General features: G+C 38.4%; 1 protein-coding gene across 1 annotated transcript in view; it reads left to right on the forward strand.

The window, feature by feature from the left end:
* The window catches only part of BNC2 (basonuclin zinc finger protein 2), a 328,595-nt gene that overhangs the window by 285,841 nt on the left and 18,606 nt on the right, over positions 1–24,148 (forward strand). Inside the window, exon 5 of the mRNA XM_085326232.1 lies at positions 16,312–18,278. Coding sequence (XP_085182358.1) covers positions 16,312–18,278 — 1,967 coding nt within the window. The remainder of the gene's footprint in view (positions 1–16,311; positions 18,279–24,148) is intronic.

Below are 24,148 nucleotides of genomic sequence, written 5' to 3' on the forward strand. Positions count from 1 at the left end.
GAAATAATATAAAATATGTGAGGTAGGTTGGGACTGTGTTATGGTGTCTCTGAAGTTCATCTTGAACATTCCGTATCCCAACCTGCTTTCTTTCTTCTTGCTTTTGTGAATTAGTTTCTTGTTTGAAAGTCCTGTAAAGCCTGCCACTGCAAGAGAGGACTTTTCTTGCTTCAGTTCAAATATAACAGTAGTCAAGTCACACTGCTTAATATAAAATTCAAGCCAGATAAGTGAAATGACAGAAGAGGACTATAAAAAGACATTGACTATCTAGCAAAAAAGCATTCAGATATCATAAAGTCCAAAAAACATTTTTTTAATTATGTCAGGGAATTCTGCCTCAGCATCTTTCACTAGAGAGCTTCTACCATGACSTAGTAGGGTGAAGATCTTTAAATAATAAGTAGAATTCTGTAGGAAATCTAGACAAAATGTATGAAATGTGTGTGGGGGGGTATGCTTGTAATTATTTTAAAGCTGGGCACTGTCATCTGAGTTTTTTACTATTTGATATTGAGTCTGACCTGACAATATACCTTGCAGTGCATGGCTCTGTATCTCTAAAGTCTGTGCACCCGCTAATGCATGGGCTTTGCGTGGTGAGTCTGAAGTGCCACTGCCAGGCTTGGGTGCTGAAATGTTTGTGGTCTGTGAAATCATCAGGTGCCTTGAAATGGAAATGGGGCTTCATGGAAATCAATCTTCCCTACATGGCTCTGTATGATACAAAGTGCTTAAAAAATTCTAAATGAATGCTGCTTTTATGGCTCTGGCATCAGTCCAGCTCAGCGCTTGCTTCAGATGGTTGTGCTGTAGGTAGGGGTCCATGCCACAGCTCTCATCACTCTGGTTGAAAAATAGGAAGAGGTGAGTGAATAGGACAGTGGTGGRGGGAGTGGGCTCCCTCCTGCTTTACCCTTGTGCTTAATTCTCACACACCCTTTTACTGCTTCTTTCCAAACCTCACCTGTCCTGCTGCCATGAAAACACATCTTCATTCTTTGTCTTCCCTCCTAAAGCTTCAGTTTTTGCCAGAGTAAAGTGAGACACACACTTGAGAAACACAGAAGCCTAGCTTTAACCTAATGAGACTCTGTGATACGTAAAAGGTGGTTCACAGTAGTGTAGTGCCTGAGTCCTGTTTTTATCTGTTCAGTCATGATTTATGCACTCATTATCATCATGGTTTTGTGTGAGTGTAAATTCTGTAGCTTTTCACTCATCTAAATTGGTGAAAAAGCAAACATAAGCCATTGCATTAACACATGTTCTTACCTACTGATTGCTGCTGTTTGCCATGGCCTTGGTGCTGTGTGTGTACCACGAGGTAGTTGTTTAAACATGCTCACACTGCTGTGATGATCCTAGGGTGAATCCTGCCTAGTAATTTGATTTGACTGATGGATTTTAAAAGGCGTAGTCTGCTCCTTCAAGCTCCTGTGGATTGAGAACACCATGTTTCAGATAACTTTGCCTGGTTAGCTCCATCAAGTTGAATAGGTCACTTCAAAAAAATGTAGAAAACAATTCCAGGAGTTGATTGATTGTGTAACAACACTAATATTGTATTTATAAAGATTTGGCAACATATTTCTTAGTAAGAGAACTGCATGACATACAGGTATGTTTTAAATAACTTAAAAATGACTATGAGTTTTACAGATGCCTTTAGAGGTCTGACCTTACTGTCCTCTTACATGGTCAAAATTGACAGTGGCTTGCAGGCTTTAGCTCCCATTCATCTTTGTCATGACATGTAAGAATATGGCCTGTATATATAAGATCTTCTGTTTCGTTACACAGATGGATCCAAACTCAGTTGGGCGGTCTATRTAGTCTATATATAGTTTTATACAGTTTTATTTCAGGTATTCCCATCACTGAGGAACAGCTGAGAGATTCTGTGATTACTGAGTATGATGAAATTTAAAGAATTGTTTGATAATTTCTTCTGTACATCTTGATACTTTCCAAGATTATGCAGACTAGCCTTTGTTTTATTTTAGACTAGACACATGATTATTGTAGGCTTTAAAATGTAATTGTTAAATTTCTGGAGTTTAGATTACATATTCGAGATTGCATTTACACATGAGATGTTTTAAATATATATATATTTATATATGTATATATAGATATGTATACACACACACACATATGCGTGCACGTATATAGGTAAAAAAGAACATTCATTTTATTTTAATAACTTTTTAGCTTCTCGGTAGAGTGCCATAAATAAACAAGAGTATAAAACATTTGCATCATGATGTTTGCTGGCCTGAGCAGTTTCATACACCACCATAACCTTGTCAGTCTTTTGCTTTTGATATACTAAATCAAAACCAAGAGGCTTGTAATCCTCCATATATTGATTTTTATTATTAAAAAGTGAAAGTTGAAAGGCAGTTCTAAAGCTGGTTTATCAGCTGCACTCGGACTAACTTTGGATGCCATTTCTAAGAGCTGGGGATGTGCCAAAGACATTAAAAGTTATTTTTTGGTTCCATTTTGCTGAGCTATTCTTAGTGTTCTTTTTTTGTGAAAATAATTCATTTTATTTCCTTTGCAACAAATACTTGTATTCAAGGGAGTGTCCTCTGTATTAAGTGGTTTGTCCCCTGAGGTAAGGGGGACATGTAAAATTATCAAAAGATTCTTGCAAATATGAGCACCGTTATTTCCTCCAAAGTTTGCTGTGTTATGAGTAATCTAATGACAGTTTATTGGTGGCCATTTGGTGAACTGGGATTTGTACATTTATTTGAGAATTATTTCACTTGGGAAATTCTGAACGTAATAAGCATGAATGAAGCAATYGCAATGTGGTGTAATAAAGGTCATTCTCCAAGAGGTTGGCTTAGAACAGGCCTGTCTGAGTATCGTGGAAAAGAATCCCTTTGGCCATGTCCTACTGTCTTCCATTGAAAAAAGGAGTATAATTGTACTGCAACTCTCTAGACAGCTCTTTCTAAGTCTCTTTTCTGTTCAATTCTTACATAGCTCAATTCATATAAAACTTTATTGTCAGAGAGATTTATTTGAATATTCATAAAGCAGGTCAAGTTCACAGTAAACTGTTTATTTGAGGTTACGTATACGTAGGTCTCTGCTTACTGTAGCCTCAAAATCTGTGGTGCAGTTTTCATCCCAACATCCCAATGAAGTAAGGGGAAATGCTGTCAAGTCACTGTTAAGGACAAGGAGCTAAGACAAGGACAGACTATGAAATAATGTCATCTTGTCCAAAATAGACAAGATGGTGGTGAGTCTAGGAACAAAACCTCAGTTTCCTTGGGCAGTGCCCTAAGCAGTACCCTAAGCACTGGGTTGCCCGCTTCCTCTCTTGCCTCTGAGATCACTATATGAAGAAGCTTTGAAAATGTGGAAAGATTGGTTTTCTTTTCAGGTGGCAGATGTTTGTAGTTTACAAGATTTTTGTTTGATGTCCTATGCCCTTCTTTAAACCCCCGAAATAAGTACAGTTTGGTAGCTGAATTTGAGTTTCAAAGCCCTTACATCATTTGCATCTGAAGTTCAAACAGTAACTCTGGAGCTACAAAATAGACATAATGATTTTTTACACATGAACTAAGTTTTCATAAGTGCTTATGTCCATCATACCATACCAGGGCATTTGGCTGAGAGCAGGAGAAGGGAAGAGCAGGCTTCAGCATGTCTCAATGTCAAAGAATTTACCTAGTCAGAATTTCCATAGTGTTTGGAGAAAGGGTATTTTGCCTGAAGATTGGGAGAGGCCAATGGTTCATGAATACCTTTCATTAATCTCCAACTTTTAGCTCTTCTTGTTCATTCTGCTGTCTAGTTCATCACCTAGACACGTTTTCTATCTTCCAATGTCCTTTTCAGCATAAATTACTTATGAAAAATCTGTTTTTGTTTTTCTTCTACAGTTGGGAGAAAAAAAGAGTAGTTAAAACTCCACAATGTGTAAAAGTTCTCTGGAAATGATGAATACATAAAAATGCTAATTTTAGGTTTTTTAATATTTGTAAAAGTAATGGTGCTCAAGTTTCTCTTTAGAATTTTTTTCCGTAAGTAAGGCTGTAAATGAACTATCTTAACACTATGTACATTTTCAATTTATAGTGCTTTCCTGCTTACTTCAGCCTTTACCACCTGCTGATCTAAGTCCATACCAAGTATCACTTAGCTTTTTGATTCAAGCTTAGATCAAAGGTACACATTTTTATTTAAATGTAAAAGATCTCAAACAAAATTGAATAATACTTATGTAAATAATTTTCCTTAATGAATGGAGCTCTCTGCAGCTAACTTGGTATCTCTGGAAATTATTTGAAGAAAGCTGATGAAACCATAAATGTGCAAAGTGAAAAATTGCAAAGTAAAGAAAAATTTTTGAAAGATAAATACTTCTACTGAATATTCTACTATTTGGCTTCTTAGCTGTCACCTAATTTCATTTTGTTATTTTTCAAAGGTTTTTCATCAAACTTGTTCAGTTAAACTAGCCTTATGGTTTTCCCCAACAGCAGCCAGCCCTTGTCCACTGCCCTTGAAGGTTGGATTTGAGACCCGCTTTTGCCTGCACAGAAGGCAAATGTTAATCCTCACAATCATATGATATGACACAGCCGACTTTTACCTATTAGAAGTATATAATGTCTTTCTCTATCATGCGGAATTCCTGTGCCATCAGCAGAGGTCAGAGGCCAATGAACCTCCGAATTCAAAGAGAAATATTAATAACTGATACCTGCATACTTCAAATATTATTGTACATGACTAAAACAGTGTTTTGTATCCTTAAATATTTGTAACCATCCATTGCAGCAACTTTGCCATCAACTGCACTGGGTTTACTTTTCCTTCAGCATGAAGAGAAAACAACGTACTTGAAGGGAGGGTGGAGGATAACTGCAGCACTTCCATTTATATCTGCCGCAGATACCCTGCTGAAAGTTGCAYTGACTGAACACAGGACAGACACAAAGATCAATCCTAGTGGGACCAGAACCCTTGAGGTAGTGCTTACTCGAAATCGATCGGTCTTTTCAGTTATCCCTGGCAGTGATGGCTGTTACAGTTTCTTCTCACTTCACTACAGCTTTTCCTCCAACCTGTAATAAGAATATGGTCAGAGGTGCACTCCTTGTGCATGTTCCATACAAATCACCATTATTCTCAGTCATATCAGTAATTTTATTATGTCTTAGTTTGTCTGCTCTTTCTGAATATGACACTCTCATAATCCAATAAACACACATTTTACTGTGATAAAAATGTTTTCAATGCTGGAATAACCTGCTGAATAGCAGTATATGATCACTAGTTTTTGGAGAAGCCTGAGACTTTGTTTTTCTTGGGAAGCAGTTTCAACATCATGTATTCTTCCCCCTCAGGAATCATACTCCACTCTAGTTTGCATGTTATTCTCCTGACTTCCTTGTTTTTGCACTGCAATAGTCAGAAGATGGTGCTGCATGGGTTTTAGGATGTATTTGTTGGCTAAACCTGGAGCCATGTGAAATGTAAGTCAAAATCAAATACATCTTACMTTATGGAAATGTGTACCGTTATCTTAGCAATATGTATATCGTGTGAACGGATTATACATGTAGGTGTGTGTGAGTGTGTGTAAGTATATATGAAGCATGTCTGCGAAGGTGTTAAATGCATTACAGTGTAACCCTGCAGGATGCAGGGGTGATGGTGCCGCTGTTACGCGTTCCTCCTCCTGCTAGCTGTGCAGCRCTGACAATTTCATCTAAGTGCCAAAAAGAGCCGCTCACTTTGTGAATCATCCATTTCTCTGGCAAGYGGGGAAATACCGTTGTCCTTAAAGCTGCACGTCAGGTTTGAGGGAGAAGTTCGAGGAGCCAGTGTCTGCTCAGGTCCGTGGTGACAGGAAGTTCCTGAGCTGCGACTGCACCCAGTTCATGAGGAAATCAGTTTGGTAGTCGGAGTTACGACGAGGTATGCACTCATTGCTAACTCTCCGCAATTAGTGTGATTGCCAGCAGTCCAAAACAAGAGTAAAGAGCCCTCTCGGACCCAAGAAGGGCCTTTCAAAGACAGAGTGGGACTGAATTGTCTCTGTACATCTTTCGCCTGGRTGGCTGTGGGGCTGTGGTTCCTAGGGTTATAGCGGGGTAACTATCTTTCCAAGAACAAATAAGAAGCAGCAATGTTTAAAAGGCAACTATGTTTCTCTGATATAGGAAGTGTGTTCTTACTTACCAGTCCCGAATCATTCTTTCCCACAGACTTATTTTGCCTCTGAATACAGGCTRCTTTATTGAAGTGACTGATGAAAAAGGCAATCAAAGTCAATAAAAGGTCAGCTTTCTCAAGGCAGGGCATATCTGGTCTACGCTGGTCCTACTGGTGGAGTACTCCTAACTGTGGCTTGAAATTACACCAAAAGATGGCGTATGCTGGAAGATTGCTATTTACCARTTCTCTTGAGGAAGAAATACCTCAATCCATGGACAGTGAATTGAACTGACATTTTTTTTTTACTCTAATTGCACCAAGAAGGGGACCCAAAGTGCAGGCACTGTGGAAAACAGTAGGCAATATGCTAATTAAAAAAAAAAAAAAATTAGTCAATCCATTGACTTTGGTGCTGCCTGCTAGATTCTGCCCCGGCTTGTGCACTGGTCCTGTTGGAGTCACTGGGACTGGTCAGGACAGACATGAACAAAATTATTAATCTTCTTTGATAGTGTTTTAAAATGCATCCATTAAATTAGCATACCCTGCGGTTTTATGGATCATAGTTCTGTTCCCATCTGTGTTTGGATTTCTCTACTAAAAAATGGCCTCTGTGGATGTGGTCAGAAACAATGGAAATTGTGGAATTCAGCACAGCCCCGAATATGAGATGGTTTGGAAGATACCATTGGCTCATCTATTAACTGTTAAAATAGCAGAAAAGTTCTCGGGAGGTGATCATGGAATTACTATTACTGTGGGTTTTTTTATTTCTTCTGTTTTACCATCCATAGTCTTATCATTTCAGACAGAACCTTCTATCACTACACCATGTCCCATCCACTCCTAAATACACCTCCTAAAACGTTAAATATGTGTTTACTAATTGCGATCAGGCTAAAATTCAAGTGCTGTGCTTGTGGGACTTTTTTTTTTTTTTTTTATCAGAAGCTGTATTTAAGTGATGACACACAGTAATTTGTTCATTCTTCTGTCAGTGTAATTTACAAGACAACGACAGATAAACATAGCTATACAAGATTCATTTACAGTGACACAATGGCAGATACACAGAGCAGAACCCTGCCTATGAGATAAAGTGGACTGAGTGACTTATGCAGTAATTAGGGGATAATTGTCATTAACCTCGCAAACAGTAGTTTACCCATATTGTTTAAAAGGCTCCAGGATGCATAATGACAAGGTAATCTGTCAAAGCGCTAGGGGGAAATATTAATAAGATTTGTGCAAGCCTGGATAGAAAATATGCAGAAAGCGGCCACATTAAGCTAATTGGTGGATGAATATACACTTGTAAAAGTGCTTCTAATGGCACGTTTGCTGCTCTCCAAATGACTACTGTTAATGTGGAGAAGTGGGCTGCCTAGAAAGTCAGGACTGCTGGGACAAGAGGGTATTAAGACATGCAGGCACAGTTATTATTACTTTGTACACTGTAATATAATTTCCCCCACTTTCTTTTGCATTTCAGTGCCTATAATATATGCAAACAGATAACTCTCTTCAYGTCCCGTAGCATTTTTGTATTCTGGTGACCCTTTACCTTTTTGGTGTCACTTCTGTGCCSTGCTGCCTCCCTTCAGCATCAGATGGCCACCTATGATCCTCCTTTTTTTTCTCGGTGTATATTTTTGGGGAAAACAATCAAAGGGAAAAGGCCTCATTAAGATCATTTTGTATATATTGCAAGTAATAATGCATAGTCCCCTAATGAATACTAAAGATGGAAATCAATCTCATGATTCTACTGCCATTCGTATACCTAGCATATAGCACAGCTGAATCTCTTTATCGAGGCGCAACTTTGTGTTCTGTTAGAGAACCAAGCATGTAATGAAATCCAATTTATGAGTATAACTTACTGGCACTTTCACTCCAGTGCTTCTGCCCTTGTGCAGAAGCCCTTACTATGCCCCTGGTTAGGCAAATGTCATATTGACTGCTTTGGAAGTTTTGCTTACAGGTCCAGGGAGATGCAACTTTTGTTGCTTAAATTTTCCATTTGATGTTAAGTCTGCACTGAGTTTAGATTTAGAAGATCAGAAGTGAGAAAGGGACAATTTTATAATCTAGTTTGACTGGACTGTAGATACCTTCCTTTATTTTGGTGCAGTGCATGTTACATAGAGCAGCTCAGGTTGTGCGTTAGTGAATGTCTTGGCTGAAAAGAACTTGGGCATCTCTTGTGGCTGTGTGTATTGCAAATATAGTATCTCATTGGTGCTTTTCTTGAATGTTTCTTGTTTCTTGTAAAAATTCTGTGCTATTTTTTCAGTGTTGGTGAAACTGAGGCACACAGAGAGAAGCTGAAGGAGCTTCCTAAATTCACAGAGAGACTACCTAAGCACAGAAGCCATAATGTTTCTTCTCAGTGATTTATGCAGCACTGATATAAAATAGTTAGAACACATGCAATTGCAGGGATTGACAGTAACAAGGCAAAATGTTTTTCATGGCATAGTTAAATGTGCAGCTATATATACAAAAAGAGGTGAAAGTGCATTTGAAAATCAGTGATAGATATGGTTATACGCATGCTAGATATTTCCTATCAACTTGCATGCAAAACTATGTTGTTACAGACTTGGCTTTAGCAGCGGAAGTCTAGAAAAAGTCAGTTTATAGCTGAAATTATTTCAATGGTTTGCTGTGTTCCTGCCACTATCTGTTTAAATCCTATCCATTAGCATCCATAGCAATTCATACTGTCTGAAAGGCTTCCTATACAGTGTACTTGATAGTTCGATTGCCTCAGGAGCCATGTCTGCCTAAGGGTAACACCCTCTGTTGCTCACCATGAGTTGGTAGCAAAGCTGCTTCAGAGACATTTAAATGAATTTTCTACTCTCACAGGCTTCTAGGCAAAGTATATTGCGAAACTGTGAATTACAAACCTTTTTAAATGGTTTGAAAGTGCAGTTTCCATAAAATCTTGATATTCTACCATTTGATGAAGGCAAAGAGAGTTGCCTCRCTTTTAGTGTGCATTAAATGTGTTTATGCACAGATACTATGGAGCAGCTGACACTGGTCACCTTATAGTAATTTACTCATTTAGTGAAGTCTTTAGAAATCTTTTGAAGATCAGTACAGGTAAGGAGAGCATCAGACTCTTAYTGTGCTTAGATTGTCTTCCGCTGAGTGTGGACATAGGTTTACTGTGTAAAAACTTGTTAGGCACCCAACTGTAAAGGTACCAGATAGAGTTGTTAAGATTACATGAAAGAGGAACTGCTGTGCTTAAGTATGTTGTAACCCCACAATTTAAAAAGAAAAATGTTGTACACACTGTTATTCAGAAAAAAATGTTATCATCTCTTATGAATTATATATTCTTATCAGGTCCATAATCAAGAGCATTCTATAACAAAGTGAATATTTTATCAAAAGTCAAACAATATGCTTTAAAAATCAGAAGAAGCATTTAGAATCAGTGCACTTGCATCCTAATAGTTTTACTAGAGTTGCAGAGGTGAATACACATTTGTGAAGGATGGGAAAGGATTCGAATAATGTTTCTTTTAAGAAAACAGTGAAGACATTCTCTCCCCACTCCCCTACTTGTAAGAGGTTTTTTTCCATAGATATTTTTGGTTGGAAATAGACTGAATGTCATTGTCTTTCAAGGACCATGCTTTCCAATGTAGTAACCTTATTTAAGGGTGATAGAACATAAAAAATGGGAAGGGAATCTGCAGCTGGGATGCCTTACTCAGAAGTTCAGTTCCCAAAGGCAGGAGCGTGCGTCGGAGATCTTGTATTTTGATGCCATTCCCTCTATGTTAGTCCAGAACCACAGGTCGATCGTGGGGTGGTATACTGCTGGTATGTGTCTTGGAGATGAGATAAAAAACAGAGGACTTGCATGCTCTTGGTCACCAAAGACCCCGTAGGCCTTTAAGCGAGAGAGTGGTAGTTAATGGTGGTGTCCTGGCAAGGCTTCCACTGCAGTTATTGCCTCTTACCTCCTTCGGCTCCATCTGCAGTTCCAGCAGGACATGGTGCTCCTCGCTTTCACTCCCAAGCTGTTGCACTGTGCTCCTGTGTTTCATTACGTAGCTTCCCTGCTCCATCGCGGCGGTACCTCCTGGCTCAATATATATCCAAATAAATTTTTCTCCATGTAATATTGCAGCACTAAGTTAAGTCGAATTTACTCTCTAGTATGGTTACTGGAATTTCCCTGGATTTACAATGCAGTCAGATTTGACCTGCTCTCTACAATATCAATTAATAAAAGTTTGTAAAGGTCTTTTGAGGTCCTTTTGGTGGAGAGCGCGAAGTTTGTTTCTGCTGAATGCATAAGGAGAGCTTAAGTCTAACCAGCAACCCAAGTAAGTACCTTTATATACCTGACAGCAAAAGTAGATACAAGCAGATGTATAGACATGAGTGCACATAACCTCCTTCCTGTTACTCTTCACTAAATACACTGTGGAAGTGTCCTCTTATTGATACTTCGGGGAAAGACAACCTTCTTTTTTTCCCCTGCTGTCACATACTAGTAGCCTCCAGGTCTTTGGGGGGAAGAAAGCAGCTCCAATTGGTAAGAGAAATGGGAGGGGGGGGGGATCAGAGGGGAAGAAGATCCATTGCTTTTGATTTTTGCTAGTGTAGTGGAGGCTGCAGTGAAGCCCAAAGATAAAGATTTCCATTATTGACTGAGAACTCAGTAGTGCTGCACCGTGCTGGTTCCTACTGCAGCAGAATAACTCAAGGAGAGGACTGCTGACACTTTAACACAAGTTTGTTCGTAGAGTTCAGCACCGTGGATGCTGGTGGGAGCTGGATGAGAAGTAACGGACGAGGAAAAAGAATTTTAGTGATAGCTCTTTGCAGGCTGAGTGTGTTAAATCTCCTATCAGTTGCACGTTTAAAATCACAGTGAGCAAGTATGCACACCTTTTTCTCATGTCTGCAAGAGCTAAGGTGAGTTAGGTTCAGCATGGTAGGAACRTCTGTGAGGAAAGTGAGTATATGAATACACAGTTTTTATGAAAAGCTAGGCACAGGGCTACCTCAGTCTGCTGAAMTCTGTGGGGTTTGACCAAATATTTAAAAAGGATCCAAAGGTGTTACTCATTGCTTGTCACATCTGTGCAAAGGTGAGTTAGTGTGCTCCTACACACTGGACACTTTTACCACAGGAGCAGTAGGACTATGCATGGCGTATCAGCTTGAAATTTAATAGTGGGAAGTAGAGAGATGCTCCTGGGAAATTCAGCCAAACAAAACCAATAGACCCTAAATCTTTGAAATTAAGTAGGGTTTTCCTTATCAGAAAAAATTTTTGATTTTTTTTTCTGTCTACAACCTAATTAAAACCATCCTCTGCAATTACAGTATGACCAAGTCCGTATGTTAAAGTCTGCTTTTCAATCATTACAGCTACAGTCAAAATGCTTCCTCGAGATCAGCTAGGAAATATATAGCTGTTTCAGAAGAACTCATAGAAGACTGATATGTGATAAACACTTGGCTTGCTTAATTAATTAATTAAGTGTGCACTCGTGCAATATTTGCATCCTGGATATTTGGTGTCCAGATATGCTCAAAAAGATGAGAGTTTATGATGCAAATGCAAACTTGCTAAAATAAATAAGCCTGCCAGTATGTTTTTCTATATAACTTTGAGTTATTCTCAGAAATTATCAGAACAGTGCCCGAAAATAATCCTTGAGTGCTTTCCAGAATGTGAGGTTTGTTTTTACTTCTTTTTAACCTATTAATCTCATCTCTTGTATAATCTTCTCTGACTATGCATGCAGACAGGCATATATGTATTTATGTATATATACACAATTTCTTTTACCTATGCCAAGTTAATTAGTGAAATAAAAATAGATCTGCAAAAAAGTCTGTGATATGTATATATACATGTGTCTGTGTGAATGCTTGTTCCTATATATAAATTAGGGTTCGAGATAGGTCAATAGGGTTCAGTATAGGTCAATATAGAACCTAAAATAGGGTTCAATATAGGTCAAGATAATGCAGGCACAAAAAGTGAGCATTTAAAACAACTGATTTCGTAACAGAAGTTCAAGGTTGACGGTCCATGTTTGTGTAGACTGTCCTTATTTTCTAAATAGGCAGCTTTTAAATTGGGAGGTTTTCAAGCTGAACTGAAAGCTTAAAATTTGCAAAGCTCAAAGGCCCTCAGGGAATCTAGACTTCTCTTCAYGGTTCTCCCCAATTAAACTCTTACAAATTAGAGTGAACTTTGTGTCCATCTTCTATTGTAGCCTATTTGTATCATCTGAGATAATCATCATGAGGCCCATCACTTGCTCTGATCTGACCCAGAAGTTTAAGACATGATGTATCCTAACATATCCTGACACATCTCTTCCTAACCTACAGGTCAGCAAAAATCAGGAGACAAGTTCAGGATGATTAATCATGACATTGCTTTATAGATCTAATGCAGTATGTGTGTATGTGAACTTGTACCCATACAAATAGTAAATACATATACCTAAATGGGAAAGAAAAGAATCAGTTGGATGTTTAGATTTAGAAAAAGATCCAGTGTTATGTCTTGTACCCTGGGAGGTTAATTTTATGTGACTTAGAGATTAAAAATTTATATCCATCTGAAGTAGAAAGAGAGCTACCCACACATATAAAATAAAATCAGAACAAAAATGGGCTGTATGGGCAAAGAAGGAAGAGCATCATTGTATGCTGCAGAGGTTCGCCTTGTCTACCGCCTGGTTTATAGCTGTAAGCATACACTGGTATCTCAGTGCTCGCTGACTTGTAGTACACATTGTCACAGGAGGCTTGGCTTAATCAGTAGTGAGCTGAAAAAAGTAATATAAATTGGAACCTTTTGTCATGAAATATTTAAATGTGGATATGATTTAATGGCTTCGGGGAGAAAATTTAGTGTGAGAGATTGTAAGAAACAAGAAATCGATTACGTGTAAGAAAGGACTTGAACCTCTAATCAAGTATTACCATATACAGAGAGATCCCTTGCTAGTTATAGCTTAATTCAAAGGGGATAATGTTTAGATTTTTTTTTAATTTTAAAGTTTTATCAAAAAATGACATTCCTATTCACTCTTTATCTAGTTTTGCATAATACGTAGTTACAGTGATTTGTGGAAAAACCATCACTATGTAAATACTGGAGCGTGTCCTATATAGTATCCATAGGTAATATGCTCTCTAAGAAATACAGGCATCTGTGCAATTCTTCTTTACTCTTCCTGAGAAAAAAAAGCTTTTTCCTTAAAATTAACCAGATATAGTTTGAAGCATAAACTGTTAAATATATCCTTATTTATAGCTAAAAGTTAATTATATAAAAATAGCAAGTAAAATACTGTATGTTTGCTTTTTAAAAAAATCCACTAATTTCTTCATTCAGAGCAAAATATTTTTAGAATTTATTTCAAAAAATAAAATAAATATATATATTTGGAGATACATAAATGTTTAAGCATATATATGTATGTATAAATAAAATTTTTAGTGTTCACAAATACATCCTTCAGTTAATCCATGCRGTACTCACAGGAAGAACAATAAAATGCAGGTTATCTCAAAATTCAGCAAAAGCAAAAATAGAARAAGTTTGCATGTCTGATGAGAACAGCCTTTCTTATACCTACTGATGTAATCACTGCTGTGGTAAACTGTGCAAAGTCCTTTCTGATCCTGAAGATGATAATGCCTGAGATGCGCTGTATAGATTGAGTAGAGATCATTCCTCTGCTGTGTWAACACTCGGTGCAACCCATAGGAGTAGGCAAGGGTTATTTAAGACTATCTTTCTGATTCCCTGCTCTTTTCTGACATTTAAAGATAACGCCATGACACTCAAACCCACAGCTGTGGGACTTTGTGGTCTGTGGGAGTTAGTGGGTGCTGGAGGTCTCTCCCTCCTTATTGGATATCCAAAATGTTCTTTACTGAATGAGACAACGGGTAGAGATGTCTCACTGAGAGGTAGATCACGTAAACACTGCCGATATCTYTGAGATAGGCTGTGAAGTAACTCCCAGAATGTGTGATGGGAGCCCCAATGCGAAGGAGATGCCCACCCATCCTGTGCATGTGAAGAGCCAGGTCCACTGCTACCATGTGAGATGACTAGTCCYGTCGTCTGACTTGTGGGAGGCTGCTGTGGGGTTTGTACATACCGTTCTCATGGGTTATTCTTGAACTGGCTGTATCTAATTTTTATTTACGTATGTATTCATATTTATAAAGCACCCAGCTTTGTAAACTGCAACACAGAAGTTGGAGATGTCCAGAGAGCCTTTGAAAAGTTTTCAAAGCTGGGGACACATCCTGGCTGGTGCTGTGAACCAGGACTATCATCTATGTGATGCTCTTTCTTTAATCTCTGTGTAGATTCACACTGAACAGACCTAGAGATGGCTTCTGGGGCTCTGCATCTGGGTCAGCTGGATGAGAGTCTGTTCAAGGATTTTCCATTATTAGGTTACTGACGGTCTTGCAAGGCTAGAGTATGACCTGTTGTGAGTGAAGTCTTTTTAGAGATTTTACAGTCACATATAAGGTGCTGTGGCACTGACCTTCATCATTAAGTTTGCGTCAGGAGGTAATGTCAATCAGAACTGGAATAATGAAAAACAGGTCTAGTCAAAGTATACGTACACTTTGCCATTTGGGCAAATTTCATTTTCTAGTTCTGTGGAAAATGGGAGGGTGAGAAGGGAAGAGGAAAGAATCAGTCCTCTGAAGATTGGGAAATAATAATAGAGTCTGAAAAATTAGAAAGATTTGCAGACTTCTTAATCAAAAAAAGGCTAGTGAGTTTTACAAAGTGTTCAGATAGGTTCTGAAGCTGATATTCAAGATTTAAAAAGACTAGAGATAGTATTGAGTTTCTTGCAAAGCTTTCAGACTGTTTAATGCATGAGGAATCATCGGAATAATTCTGGATTGATGGCCTGCAACAGTGCTTGTTGGTGATAGTTAGTGTGCTGATGATATGTCCAGCATTTGCCCAACAGGAAAGATGCCAATAAAATGATGTATTCATTATATAAGTATTTTAATATGTTTTTATCAATACATGCTGGAATGGATTGCCTGACATTACATTGCAGAATTTTTAAGTCCTACCTCCAGGCAAATCTCATGCTTGCTAGCAAAAATGAAAGTGTGAAATGCTTTTTAATGTATATTTAACAACAGATAGTCTAGTGATTACTGATGTGTATTCTCTCTGGATTTTTCCCCTGCTATCAGAACGCAATGTTAAGAGACAACATTTTTACACATTTATGCTATCTACATCCATCAGATGTTTACTTTTTAAATATTTGTAAGTGTCATTTATAACAAGACTGCAGAAAATTCATCTCTTAAGTCTAAACCATACCAATTTTGCAAGCTTACAATCAATTGTCGGTAATTGTCCAGTTATATTTAAAACCAGTGTCTCAATATCTATCTTTTGATGCAAGTTGGTAATGCATGTGTTTTTCAGTATTGGTCTCATGGAAAAAAATAAAAATAATAATATATTAGTATTATATGCCATTTTAAAGATTTTTTGCCATGCATCAATGTTTTCTGCAGATATTTCATGGGATAGTTTGTGAGTTACTTCAGTCTTATGTCTACCTATATTTAAGAAGCAAGTCTATCAAATACATGTATTTAACTCTTTCTTTTAAAAGAAAGAAACATGTCACCTTTTAATTAAGACTAAGGTAGAATTTTCTGTATTTTACTACGGAGTGCACAGCAAGAGTTCATGCCTTAAACCAGTATAAGCTGAACAGTTGCACAGTACATAGATCACTGTTGTTAAAATAACAGTATTGAATGCATTTTAGATCACAGAGCTGCAGTGATCTACATTTTGTTTGCTCTGACATTATTAAACTCAATCTGTTCCCCTAACTGTGACTCTAATTGCTATATTTGCATGGCTGAAAAGTTTGCTTTTTTAGTCAACTTCCGTTAGCACTGTTCACATGTTGTTTTTTTAGCTTAGTGTTTCATGTGCAGGCAGCAGAGCACTTTCTATTGAATTCAATAATTATGCAGAATCAATAAGTTTTTTCTTTGTGTTTTTCTTTGTTGTTTCTTTGATATGGCCTCTAGGATGCTGCAGGCAAGGTGCTGGACCGCTGGGCCATCATGTCCAGGGAAGAAGAGATCATTACCCTTCAGCAGTTTCTGAGATTTGGAGAAACTAAATCCATTGTGGAGCTGATGGCAATTCAAGAAAAAGAAGGGCAGGCTGTGGCTGTGCCATCTTCAAAGACAGATTCAGATATAAGGACTTTTATTGAAAGCAATAATCGCACCAGGAGCCCAAGTCTCCTTGCTCACCTGGAGAATAGCAACCCTTCCAGCATTCATCATTTCGAAAACATCCCGAATAGCCTTGCATTCCTACTTCCATTCCAGTACATAAATCCAGTCTCTGCTCCACTGCTGGGGCTGCCTCCAAATGGCCTCCTGCTGGAACAGCCAGCAATGAGGCTGCGTGAACCAAGCCTTACAACCCAAAATGAATATAATGAGAGCAGCGAGTCTGAAGTTTCCCCTACGCCCTTCAAGAATGAGCAAACATCCAGCAGGAATGCTTTGACCAGCATCACAAATGTCGAACCCAAAACTGAGCCAGCCTGCGTCTCTCCTGTTCAGACATCTACACCTGTTAATGATTTATCCAAAACAGAACACACAAAAAGCTCGTTCCGCATTCACAGAATGAGGAGAATGGGCTCTGCCTCGAGGAAGGGAAGAGTGTTTTGCAATGCGTGTGGTAAAACTTTCTATGACAAAGGTACTCTCAAAATCCACTACAATGCCGTTCACCTGAAAATCAAGCACCGGTGCACAATTGAAGGCTGCAACATGGTCTTCAGCTCTCTCAGAAGTCGCAATCGTCACAGTGCAAACCCCAACCCTCGCCTACACATGCCAATGCTAAGGAATAACCGAGACAAAGATCTAATTCGTGCCACATCCGGTGCCGCCACTCCTGTCATAGCAAGTACAAAATCCAGTCTGACTTTAACAAGCCCTGGGCGTCCGCCGATGGGTTTTACCACTCCCCCTCTAGACCCTGTACTACAGAATCCTCTTCCTAGTCAGCTGGTGTTTCCAGCTCTAAAGACTGTACAACCTGTTCCTCCTTTTTACAGAAATCTGCTTACTCCTGGGGAGATGGTGAGTCCTCCAACATCCCTCCCCACCAGTCCCATAATACCAGCAGTGAGCAGCATGGAGCAGCATCCCCCTCCTCCTTCAGAATCATCTGTACCTTCAGTGCTGATGCCAACCCCAGAGCCTAATGCTGACCTTGCCCCCAAGAAGAAGCCAAGGAAGTCGAGCATGCCAGTTAAAATAGAAAAGGAAGTTATCGATACTGCTGATGAGTTTGATGACGAAGATGAGGAGGTGAACGATAGCAGCACAATGGTGAATGATATAGGTCATGACAATCACTGCCATTCTCAGGAGGAAATGAGCCCAGGCCTGTCAGTGAAAGACTTTTCCAAAAGTGACAGAAGCAGGTGCATTTCCAGACCAGAGATAAGAAGGGCAGACAGCATGACATCAGAAGACCAGGAGCATGAGAGAGACTATGAAAATGAGTCGGAGTCCTCAGAGCCCAAATTGTGTGAGGAATCCATGGAAGCAGATGATCGCCTGCACGAACCTGGTGAGAAATCCATGATACATGGTGACAGGCCAGATGAAAACCACAATGACTCTTCTAACCAGGATGTCATTAAGGTGAAGGAAGAGTATACAGACCCTACRTATGATATGTTTTACATGAGCCAATATGGACTGTACAATGGTGGCAGTGCTAGTATGGCTGCCCTYCATGAAAGTTTTGCTTCCACATTCAACTACAGCAGCCCTCAGAAGTTCTCCCCAGAAGGTGAGCTCTGCTCAAGCCCAGACCCCAAGATCTGCTATGTGTGCAAGAAGAGTTTCAAGAGTTCCTACAGTGTGAAGCTTCACTACAGAAATGTTCATTTAAAAGAGATGCATGTCTGCACGGTGGCTGGCTGTAATGCTGCCTTCCCATCACGGAGAAGCAGAGACAGGTCAGTAAATATTAATTGATTTTCTACATTATTAAATGTGTTGAATTATGTAAGAATAGGCAGTTTAGGGTATATGAAGAAGTAGAGAGATGCACAGTAATAACAAGTGACAGCCATGTTCCCATGACGTTGAGAGAGTTTTATCACTTTAGGATTTTCATTGTTGCCTGGCATTCAGAGTAGTGTATGTTCTGCCATCATCCTATGTGACTGGCTAGATAATAAATGTCATTATTCTTACTGTGTGCCTGTGAACACATGTGTATTGTACTTCTGTTTATAAGCTTCAGCTTTTTATTACATTCATTTTCTTATCCATGCAGCTTTTAAATCAAGAAAAGCTTCTACTAAATGTATAGTTAATTATACACAATATAAATATCTTCATGCATGTGCATCAAAACATTGAACTAGGAAGGAGGGAAAGGGGTGAATGGATGGTTGGATGGACGGATGGATGGAGGGAGGGAGGAAGAGAGGGAGGGAAGGAAGAAACTAGCATAAAAGAGTGATTTCCATCTCCATAGGGCCGTATGGAAGCAAGCAGGAAGCGTTAAAAGAATGTTCTCTCTTCTCTTCAAATTTTGAAACTGACTGCAACTGTAGCAAACTAGCATACAGAAAGTATAAGAAAGTAGTTCTCCTACAGAGAGAACTCTGACCAGTATGACCGTTTAGTCCACTCTATTTTCTTCTCTGCATGTGAGCAACTCCCTTCCCCACTGATGGGAATTCTGCACACTCAGAAAGGAGAGGCTAGACCCTTACATATTTTTAAGATCAACAAGGGTATATTCTGCTGGGCCTTCAGATGACATCATACCCTAGCTATGCTGCCTCAGTACTGAAACAGTTGGGCTTAAACAGAAGCAGCTGGTCCTTAACTTCTTAGGGGTTTTTTATATATTGTTCTTTTTGATTCCTAAGGAAAATGTAATATAAATGGAATTTGTCAAGGTAGTAGGATAACACAGTTATTTCATACTTGTGGATGAATGCTCTCACATGTGATGATGATCATAGTGTCACATAATAGAATATCTCTGGTTCATGGAGTGATGGTGAAATTGGTTCATCTCTTTTCCTTTATTTGTGTTTCATATTTTTTCATTATGCTGTAAAAATTCAGCAGTCATAGGAAGGAAATTAAACCAAGCTAAGCATTTCACATACAATTCCTTTATTTTTTTTTTTTTTCCATTAAACTTGGTAGAATTTGCAGGTGAATATTTCATATCATATAAAATCAAAGCAACTTAATGGTGAGGAGGCTGAAGACCTAAAACTCACTGTTTTGATGGAAAGGCTAGTCCCTGAGTATCTCTTGTCTTCTGTTACCATTTATGAAATCCATGAAATATAAAAACAGGAACACACATTAAAAAACAGTTCTACAGGGATAAGCAGGATAATCTAGAAAGTCTGCATCACAGTAGGATGAAACCATTGGACATGAAGCAGGTAAAAACTAAACTAAGGCTCCCTATCTCTCCTAGTAACCTTTTGAGATTTGAGTTTGACAGGGGAAGCATAGGAGAAGAATCCTCTGCACAACTGGAGCCTCAGTGGTATATTCCATGCTGAGTTTAACAATGTGCAACCCTTCTCCGTTCCTGAAATTGCACAGGTTTTGTTAGTCCAGAATTCTGTTTGGTTGTTCTGTTTTCTCACGTGAATTAAAAAGTGTCAGTCGTGTACTMAGAAAAACAGCTTTGCATTCAGTGTGCAAAGTGAGAAGTGGCTAGTTTCAGATTTAGAATATTATCTGAAATATTAAATTTCAGTAGGAAACCATTGATAGGTTTTACTAATAATGAAGAAGATAGCATAGTAAAGATATATGTGTGTTAAGAAAGATGATTGTGATGATATATATRTGTAATATTGGGGACTTGAACATATAAAGAAAAAGCACATTTTGAAAATATTTTATGAGCCAGGTAGCATACTCTTATTAAGCTTATTGAAAGCAAGCCGTAAAATAAAAATATTTGATTCAGRAATTGAAAATGCAGGATGTATATTAAAAAATATCTTTTTGTTTACATATTATTTTGCATTGTGTAGTGCACAAGACCATCTTTTTATATAATTCCATTAGTAAAATTCAGAATATGCTTCAACTCTTTACAGAATTTGGGACAACAGAAATTCAGAGGCGTAAAATAGCCATTAATTGCARATATTTAAAAGTGGTCATATACTTTAAAAATTCAAACACATGGTATAATTTGAGTGCCTGTTCAAGCTTRATGTTTTCCCAGGTTCATCAGCACTTCAGGGCTACAGAATTTATCTGGAAGTACATTGAAAGAGCCTAGTCATATTCTCGTGGTTCTTGATAATTCATTCAGATATTTCAGCAAGAAGTATCTTTAAAGATTCTCTCTGATGCCCATTCTTGCCCAGAAGTGCAATTCCTGGAACTGCACAAAAGGAACACATATGTAGAACATATAGAAGATGGTAGATAATAGATTTAAGTAAATATTTAAAAATTTTTTAATATTGTCTGCAAAAAGAAGGTTTTTGCAAAATCAGCTTTGGAAATAGAAGTTAAATTAATATATTGTTTCTTACAAACTGTATAACCCCCCTTCATACTTCCCCATTCAATTTACTTTCATTTTTTGCTGTTCTTCCCTTTGAAAATACATATTTATTTTAAGAGAGTTGTTACTTGAATATACAATTTCTAACTCTTCAAATTACGTAGAGCACCTCAAACGTTACTACTAGATAACTAAAGTAATAGCATAGCAAAGTGAGAACTTCTTCAGTCACTTTAATCAATTTCACTTAAAAGCTGAGGACCACTTTGCTTGTAATTACTGTAGAAAATATACGAAATAGTCAACTAAAGTACACAGTAAGCATTCCTGGAGAATATTTGTCATGTATTAGTGTCCCATTCTTTTGGACACATTTTTAAAAGTCTGTATGATTTGCTTGTGTTRTGAGTCACATAATCTACTGATTTCTGAGTGGCTAGAGAGGCTTAGAATTTCTGTGTTTTGATAACTAAAATTAAATGATTTTTTCAGTACTATCTCGTTAATTAACTGGGAGTTCTTCCTATCCTATAGCTCATAGAATCTAGTGAGGTTTCTTTATTATTACTAATATAATTAGTAATGATATTAGTAATATTATTAATAATTACTTGGAGAAAATGTTCTAAAATAAAATGCAAGATTTTGTGAGGATAAAAAATTTTTGACTACTCATTTCTGTTCCTTCTAGAGGCATCTGATGTAATTTAAGATTCCCTGCAACACAATTCTGGTTAATCAAAGGCTCGCCTGTATTTCCCCTGTCCTRTGCATATACAAACTCGTATTGTTTACCCTGGGTCCAGCAGTCTAATCGTCTTTCCAGCAGGGCTGCGAATGCATGCTGTTAGTTAACCGAGGTAGTAGATCATACCAGGAGGAAACCCTGCCCTGCTTTGACTGAAGGAAATTTTTTTGTCCAGGTGTAACAGCCACAACCGTTCATGGTGGCACATGTCCTGCAGCAATTTGTGTTGGGGGTTGACTAAAATGAGCTTCCTAACTCCTAGATGATCTGTACCTAGGTCAACTCCTGTCTAAATATCCATCTGTTGGAAAGGTTGGAGTATATTCTGAGATCTTTGACTAAATACTGCTRTTCCTTGTGAATTAGGGTCAAGGTCGACAGATGGTTCAGAAGTCTTGCCTTTCCCCACATATATTTTTTCAGCATAGGGCAGAGGAGAGCAAAGCAGACTGTCTGCACTCACTGTCAAAGTAGCAATAATTCTCTGCTTTCCTTTATAAAAAAATAGCATCGCTTTTGAATAGTCAGGCTCCACTGAGCCTAGGTTTTTTTTAAAAGGGTTTTTTTTTTCATTGCCTTTTTCACCTACCAGTAAAAACAGTCATCAAGTCAACCTTATACTTAGCTGCGTCTTTGATCATTTCCCCAAACAGAAGTTCTTCCCTCTCTCTTCTTCTGGAAGCTCTACAGTTGTCAAAACTACTTTTCTCTTCCATTCTTTACCAGCCAGTACCTGAGTTAGCTCTTCTGTCTATTTCTGTATTTACTTCWGATGTCTTTGTATTCCAAAGGTGAGATGTTCAGGTTATAGCTTGTTGCAGGAAGGCAATGGAGAGTAAATAGTAAAAGAAACCATAATAAAAATGGTGTCGGTGGAGAGAGGCAATGTCAGAAGCTTCCTTTGAACAGAAAGACATCTTTTTTCTTTTGGAAGAAAAGGAGAAAGAAGGGAGGAAGACAAGTTCGTGTGCAAACTGTGCGCCTGAATGGAAGAAACCTTTTTGGGCAAAATTGCCCGTGTAAAGGGAGTTCCTTCTGGGCTTAGGAGGAAGTCAGTTCTGCAAGGGAGGAGGCAGCCCTGCAGCCTAGGCTGTTGGAGAGCCAGTGCCCCCGGGATCTGTTTCCCAGACTCGGCTTCTCTGAACTCTGCCTGGGCAGCTACCAGCTTTGCCATACAAACAAATTGGTGTGGCTTGCGTTTGAAGTCAGTGTGGAGGTACAGCTGCTCTGGGGATGATCCTGGGCTATAGGTGAAACATGCAGATAGGAGGGAAGAATGCTTATTTCCTGTCCGGAGAAGATAGTCAATCCAGTTTCAYCTCAGAGTCTCTGTTTTGGAGAGGACATGCAGAGGTGAAGACCTGGAAGAAGAAGCCTCTAACAGTTGACTTAGTTTCTGGCTCTCACTATTAAGATTCTGGAATTTTATGGTCAAAAACACTGATGAAACATGAGGATCTATGGATCTTCTATCTTGAGTAGGTCTTGTTGATAAGCTATTATCAGATTTTTAAGGAGAAATACAGTCATCTTCTCTGTCAGCCTTAGTTCATACTAAATCCCTGTTTTACCTCGGTACCAGCAATTTTAAAATCTCTGTTTCCTAGTTTAGTACACAGTATTGGTAATGATGTGTTACATGTTTGTCATTATCTAAATGTACGTAAAATAAATTCATTTGCAGGATATCTGTTCAGAGGAACAAAGTGAGAACTTTTTACTTTGTCTTACTCCCACTAAAGTAAGAACATTAATTGTTCAGATTTGTCTTTAAATTTTCTCACAAAATGAGCATGTGCTCTGCAAGTTGGGAAATATGATTGAGCTCCATGAATAAATTAAAAAAAAATAATATTTGCTCAGGGTGACTTATATAYATAAGGCAACTCTTGGTGCCAAGTGTGATCATGCCATTTGATTGCCAGTTAAATTAGTTCAGATTTAAACACGTAAACGCCTTGATTTGTGTGGAGCAAGGTGGTATGTGGTTTATTAAAACCTGCTGATACCTTCAGAACTAAATTTGCAAAGATATAGGCCTCTGGGTAGCTGTATTGAAAAAGCAGAGACATACTTTTTGTCTAGTTACCTGACTTCCAGCCCTGTACAGGTGTGCTTGAATAAATTAACATCAGTTACCTATGATGAGCCACTGCATACATTATCAAGGGAGGTGAAGATGTGAGAAACCTGCTACCTGCCTCCTGTTATCACCTCCTTGACACAACAGCACCCATTTTTTCATCATCCCACTATGTTTGGAAACTTCTACAGATAACTTTTTAGCGAATTGTTTTCTATAAATGCACTCAACTCTAGGAACAAATAGCCCCAAGAAATGAGATATTTCACACTAGTCCATGATAACTATTACTGTAGTTCCCCTAGTATAAGTAGTTCTGATATGCAGCTTGAGCGCCCTCCAATAARAGCAAAGAAAGAGAGTTTTAAGACATACTGCTGTTTCTGGTCACGATGCAGTTCATGAAGAGATGATTTGCACATCCAGTAGAATTGTGTGAACCATTAGGTTTTCTCTTGCAGAGTCACTAAGATGTGTGTCACTGCTA

This window comes from Rhea americana, unplaced genomic scaffold, assembly GCF_003343005.1.
Source record: "Rhea americana isolate MKP2758 unplaced genomic scaffold, rheAme1 scaffold_129, whole genome shotgun sequence".
Lineage (NCBI taxonomy): Eukaryota > Metazoa > Chordata > Aves > Rheiformes > Rheidae > Rhea > Rhea americana.